Genomic DNA, 6,759 nt, shown 5'->3' on the forward strand with positions numbered 1-6,759 from the left:
CCCCCAACTCTTTATTCCCCATCATCTCATGGTTGCCCCCAAACAACCATGTGATCTCTACTTTGGGTCAGTAGCTGATGAGTAAACCCATGGCCCCTTTTTCATTTTTGGTAAGACAGAATGATCAATACAGGATGGGCAGATATGGAAGGGTTATGATTAGTCTTGCTGATCTTATTACCTCATCTTCCATCCCATCTTCCAAATTTCTCCCTTCTAAACATTACTTTCTTTTTTACCTTCCCATCTCTAGGTTCTCAGCCTCTTCATTATCCTTGAATTCAACTTAACCAAGTCACTCTCTGAAGTTACCAATGATCTTTTAATTGACAGACCTGATAGTCTTTTTCTCATTTCTTCTTCCTTCTCCAGCCTTTGACACTGTTGATTACTCTTTGCTCCTTGATACCTATTCTTTCTTCTCTGGGTTGCCACAAAACTCCTCATATCTGCACATTTTAAAAACTCAGAAATAGACTTAAATTTTGTTTTAAAAACTTCCAAGTAAATAATTTTGGTGAGTTTTGAAATCACTCCTTTTTTTAAATTCATCTTCCAATTAGTTTCAAAAACAACTAATTGACATCAAAGAAGATGGAAATTTATTAAATAAATCTCAACCAAAACCTTTGCATAATTTGTGAATAGGATTGGAAAAAAATGAGTATCATGTAAATACGTCAACAAAAGTGCTTCTTCCACGTGTTCCTATGTATCTTGAAGTAATATTTCCTATATATAAGACATATTAAAACCAAGTATTGAAACAAACTAAACTTCAATTGGATCTTTGAATCATTACTTTATAAGGTGTTAAGCCAAGATTTGAAAAAAATAATGAAGCTTATATAATTACATTGACCTCACTTAAAATAAGATCAGATAGGTGGTGCAGTGTATAGAACACTGGGCTTGGAATAATTCATTTTCATGAAATCAGATCTGAGTTCACAGTAATTGTCTGACTCTGGGAAAGTCACTTAACCCTGTTTGACTCAGTTTCCTCATCTTTAAAATGAACTAGAGAAGGAAATGACAAAACACTTCAGTATCTTTGACAAGATACTGAATCAGATCACAAAGAGTTTGATATATTTGAACAAAAACATTTAAAATACTGATTAATGATATTTTAATGAGAACAAAGAAGGCTTTAGTATCATTAAAGAGATATTTTTAAATGATTTAATTTGCCTCAATCTTTTAAAATTATAAATACATATATTTTATAATATATATTATAATTATTAGTGTAGTAGCACATTTATATAATTTATAATAAGTAAATATATCTGTTGGGAGTGAGTGTTCTCTCACTTTATTTTAACTAATATATATGTATGTATATATACATACATATATACATACATATATATATATATATATATATATATATATATATATATATATTTGATCAGAAATGTTTGGAGACAACGATCTAAAAAAAGTATAGAATGAGTAAAGGTTAACCTTAAGGTCCTCTTATTAAAAGTTTTGAATGTCAGATGAAGTGGTTTGGACTTTTTTTGGGTATACAGCTGAGAGTCACTGAAGATTTTTCAGTGAGGAAGTGATAGACTCTGACATTTGTATGCAGAATGAATGAGAGGATCATAGCATCTCAAAGTTGGAAAAAATTCAGACTCAGAGACCCTAGTCCAAGTTGTAGTCAACAGAATAAGAGTCCCTTCTACAGAACAGTAGACAAATCATATAGCCTTTGCTTGGAGACCATCAATGATGGGAAGCTCATTACCTTGAGCCAGCTTATTACACCTTTGTATAACTAAATTTTTGGAAAATTTTTCTTGTCAAAAAAGCAAAATTTATTTTTGAGACTTTATGACCACTCTAATTATTGACTTCTGGAGCCATGCAGAACAAATCTAATCTCTTTCATGCGTAGCCCTTCAAATACTTGAAGGCAATTATTGTGACTTCTCTCAGATCAAATATCCCTAGTTGTTTCAATATTTTCTGCTGTGAATCAGTCTTCAATCTTCTTCCCACTTTGGTCATTCTCTTTTGGATGAGCTATTGTCAATGACCTTCCCATAATGTGGCATCTAGAATGGAACTCAATATTTAATCTGTGGCTTGGCTTGGACAGCATAGAGCATACCCACCTCCTCCTCCTTTCTGGAATCTATATGTCTCTAATAAGAAATATTATTAATTAGTATTTATTAGTAAAATTAGTAAAAATTAGTAAATTTAGTAAATTAGTGAAATTAGTAAATTAATTAATTTAATGTAATAAAGAAAGAACAAATGTTATTATTAATTAGAATTTGTTCTTTCTTTACTACATCTTAGTATTGATTCAGATGAAACTTGTGATCTATTAACACCCCAGATCTCTTTCTTGAAAATTGTTCTCTGGTTTTGAATCTTTCACTCTGAATTAGGGAGGTTGATTTTTGAGCTCAATTGCAAAACTTTGCATTTATTCCCATTATATTTAACTTCCTTAGATTCAACCCATAGTTTTAGCCAGTCATTACCTCTTTGAATCCTGATTATAATGCACTGAATTTGCTTTACTTACCTCTCTAATTTATGCCATCTGCCAATTTTACACACAGGCCTTCACCCAAATTATTTAGAAAATGTTAAAGAGATGATGAGGGTGTGAATTATAAAACAAATGAGTAGCCATATTATTTGCTGGACCACCTCTATGTTTCTTCTGCTGTTTTGAAAGCCTTCCTTTTCTTCAAGGTTTCAGGGCAACTTTAGCAAAAAAAGTCTTTCCTCCAATGTCCTCAGCTAGAAATGATGCCTCCCTCCTCAAATCTCTCCAGGTGACCTCACATTTGCTTAATCATATTCTAAGTTAAGTCATGGCTCATTCCATCTGCTAGACTGTCAACTCTTCAAGAGCAGAGACTGTCTGACTCTACTCTCTATCTCCAGAACTGAGTCAGAGCCTTGCATGTACCAGGTACTCAATAAATTTACACTCAATTGAACTGCCATGAAATTACCTTTCTAATTATGATTCACTTAGTATAAAATTACAACTAGTCTGCATTTTCTGAGAACACTCCAGCTAAGCAAATAGGAGAAGTGTGTTGTAATTTAAAATCAATTTCAGATAATCCATCAAGTCTTGACTTTGGTTGAGTTTACAGAATTGTAATAACACCAAAATAAGATGCTTTTCAAAACATTTCCATAGATATATTATCTTATTTTATCTTCACAACATCCCTATAGAAATTATTCCTATTTTTACCAATAGAAAACCAAGTCCCAGAGAAGTTAAATTGTTATGCCCAAGATTATTATTTTGTCTGTGTACTAGAAAGTGATCCTGTGGTTTCCCAATTATGTATTGACTATAATTACTAATATTAATGTTCACTATTAGTATTACTAATAACTGTTATTCATACTAATAATGTTTATTAGTACTATGAATAATATATATTAGTAGTACTAATAATAGATAATATTATCATTAGTAGTAGTAATACTAAAAATGATAGCTAGCAGTTATGCAGAACTCTAAGATTTGCAAAGTGTTTAAAATATAAGATATTTCCAAAGTCAGTGCATTTTAATATTTAGTAGCTTAAATAATTTTACAAATATCTCATTTGATTTGATTTGGAATCTAAGGACAAATTCTGGCTCAACTCCCAATCACCTGAGTGACCTTCACTTTATTTCTCTGGACCTGGGGGTCATTAATTGTAAAATAATGGGATTAGACCAGATGATCACAAAGATCTAGCTAGTTCTGGGACTCCTCTTTTGTACTCTCTGATTTCCCAGCTCTATGTCAAAGGGTACACAAGTGAAAGAGTCCACATGAATTTGGTACTGATGATAGTGACTTCTTCCTCTCCTACCAAAGCAGGGATTTCAATACAGACTGTCTTAATTCCAGAGGTGGCAGGCCACTAAACAGTTTACAGGAACTAGCAGACCATAATCACATCTTCTCCCTTAACTGGAAGAGTACAAAAATGTCTATTTTCTTTTTCGGTTTTTGCAAGACAAATGGAGTTAAGTGGCTTGTCTAAGGCCACAATCTAGGTAATTATTAAGTATCTGAGGCTGTAGTTGAACTCAGGTACTCCTGACTCCAGGGTTGGTGCTCTATCCACTGCATCACCTAGCAGTCCCTAAAAATGTCTATTTTCTTATGAAGCCACCAAGCAAGCAGGGCAAGGACTTTACATAGCCTAAAGTAGCATCCAATTCCTAAACTGTGGGTTTGTGCACTAAAAAGGGCTATAAGTTTTAATTAGGACTCTTTAAAAAAAGCTAAGTGGAACATAAGATAGTGTTCATCTTCCTGAGTTCAAATCTGAGTTCAGACACTTATTAACTGAGGGATTGTGGGCAAGTCCCTTACCCCTGTTTGCCTCAGTTTCTTCATCTGTAAAATAAGCTGGAGAAGGAAATGGTAAATCATTCCTGTGATTTTGCCATGAAAACCCCAAATGGGGTCACAAGGAATCAGACATGACTGAATCAACTAAACAACAATGATCAGAAACACCCAAGCTGAAGATGAGCTCCAAAGCAATGATAGATCATATCAGTTTATCTTTTTCTGAACAATTTTATACTATCACTTTTTTCTTTAGCCCACAAGATGTAGTAAAGAAAGAACAAATTCTAATTAATAATAACATTTGTTCTTTCTTTATTACATTAAATTAATTAATTTACTAATTTCACTAATTTACTAAATTTACTAATTTTTACTAATTTTACTAATAAATACTAATTAATAATATTTCTTATTAGAGACATATAGATTCCAGAAAGGAGGAGGAGGTGGGTATGCTCTATGCTGTCCAAGCCAAGCCACAGATTAAATATTGAGTTCCATTCTAGATGCCACATTATGGGAAGGTCATTGACAATAGCTCATCCAAAAGAGAATGACCAAAGTGGGAAGAGGATATTTTTCTTCCTTCTTTGGACCTCACTCCTAATCTCTACCTTTAAAGAATAAAAATTTTAAATTCCAAGATCTCAAAAGGAAGTGAATAATGAAGTGGATGTATGAAGTCTACTATTTACATTTGAGGTTCCCAAGTGTTTGGAACTCTGACATAGATAGGTCAGAGGATTTGGAGATGGTAACATCCTTAGACATCATCATTATCATCTTCATCATAGAGCTGAGAGGAGCCTTCATCTGGTTTAACTCATTTAAATAGGAGGGAAATGAAATATCTTATCAAGGTCCTACCATTATGAGGTAGTACGTCAATATTCAAATTCAGGTTCTCTGATACCAGATCTAGGGTTCTTTTAACTAAACTATATGAAGGGTCAACCAAAGTCACATAAACACCTTTAGTCAACCACATGCCATTAATCCAACAACAGAAAATGGGACAAGATCAATAATTATGGAGATCCCCCTCTCAAAGAACAAATCAAAGAACTCAAAGAACAAATCCATACAAGCTTCTAGAACCTCCGTTTGAAAGGAAGAGAAGTACATTAGTGGCCCCAAAGATCAATCTCCCCAAACCTCTGATACTCAAAACACATAACTCATGCCTGAGACTAGAATTCTTTGAGAATAAACCTCTGGAAGTAAAAAAAAATACAAACTGAAGTCATTTAGGCAAGAAAGGTCTGAAATGTTATCTCTTATAACAAAGCTTAGAAATTGGTGAGGCTATTAACTAATAAAGTATACCCCTCATTTTGAAAAAAAAACCATACATACACATTCACATGTAGGTGTAGAGCTTCACTTCTCAATTTCCAACACATGCTTCTGTTTCAGTCAAATTTGTTTTTGCAAGAAGTAGCAATTCCCCCCCCCTTCCAGCCTTGATCCCATCCATCTTTATATGCCCCCCCATCCACTCCCTTGCCTCTAACCTCCTCATTGCATCTCTTTTTTCCCAGACCCTCCGGACCCTTCCTTCCTTTTTTTTTTTTTTGATCCTTCCTTCAACCCCTGAGCAAATACTCACCCTCCAGGACCACATTGGGCCAGGCATTCCAGTTCTTAAAAGTCCAGAAAGCCTCCCTCCACTGGGGTTTCCTGCTTGAACAGTGTGGGGGTAGATGACACACTGCTACTGCCTTTCCTTAAGACATCTGAACCCAGAAAGGGCCCCAAGCCCCTGGGTCCATTAGGTCTTATCAGAAGTAGAGAATGTTCTCTATCAGGTCTCACCGGCTGCCTAGTGGCAGAAGGAGAAAGGGGAGGTTCCTGCATGGAGGCTGCAGATTACATAAAACACTCCCTTTCTCCCACCACCCTCCTTCCATCCCAGCATTGAGGCAATTTCTTTTTGGAAATACAACAGACCCACTCACTCACCATTTTTCTTCCAGCATAACTCCTTGCCAAAGTATTCCAAAAGAGAAATAATGGGCGAATCACTGAAAAAGAGATCTTTCCCTTAAACCTTTCCAGTAGAATCTAGCACTAAAGACTACCAATGGGAAAACTTCCCACTGAGTAGAGAATGCCATGCCACAATGGAGGTCTCCCTCTCTATGCTCCCAAATAGCTGGGCTGAAAGTTGGGGAGTCCTTCAGAGGCAAGATGCCTGGGGGTATCCTCTGAGACAAAATCCCAAATAACATTGGCTTTTCTCTCATGGCCAAAAGACTTTCCCCCAGAGTAGCTACCGTCCTCCGTTTCACCAGCCCAAGGGCCACATGACAGGCTTATGTCTCCCTCTATTTTTAAATTGCCTTCACTGGGGGCCCATGTGTTCCCTAATTACTGACTTGCAGTGATTCTGGGCACAATCTTAATGACAC

General features: G+C 35.3%; 1 protein-coding gene across 1 annotated transcript in view; it reads right to left on the reverse strand.

Moving 5' to 3' along the window:
- The window catches only part of ANK1 (ankyrin 1), a 189,377-nt gene extending 183,252 nt beyond the window's left edge, over nucleotides 1-6,125 (reverse strand). Inside the window, exon 1 of the mRNA XM_074209011.1 lies at nucleotides 5,958-6,125. Coding sequence (XP_074065112.1) covers nucleotides 5,958-5,984 — 27 coding nt within the window. The 5' untranslated portion in view covers nucleotides 5,985-6,125. The remainder of the gene's footprint in view (nucleotides 1-5,957) is intronic.
- Between the last annotated feature and the right edge of the window lie 634 nt (nucleotides 6,126-6,759).

Source organism: Macrotis lagotis, chromosome 1, assembly GCF_037893015.1.
Source record: "Macrotis lagotis isolate mMagLag1 chromosome 1, bilby.v1.9.chrom.fasta, whole genome shotgun sequence".
Lineage (NCBI taxonomy): Eukaryota > Metazoa > Chordata > Mammalia > Peramelemorphia > Peramelidae > Macrotis > Macrotis lagotis.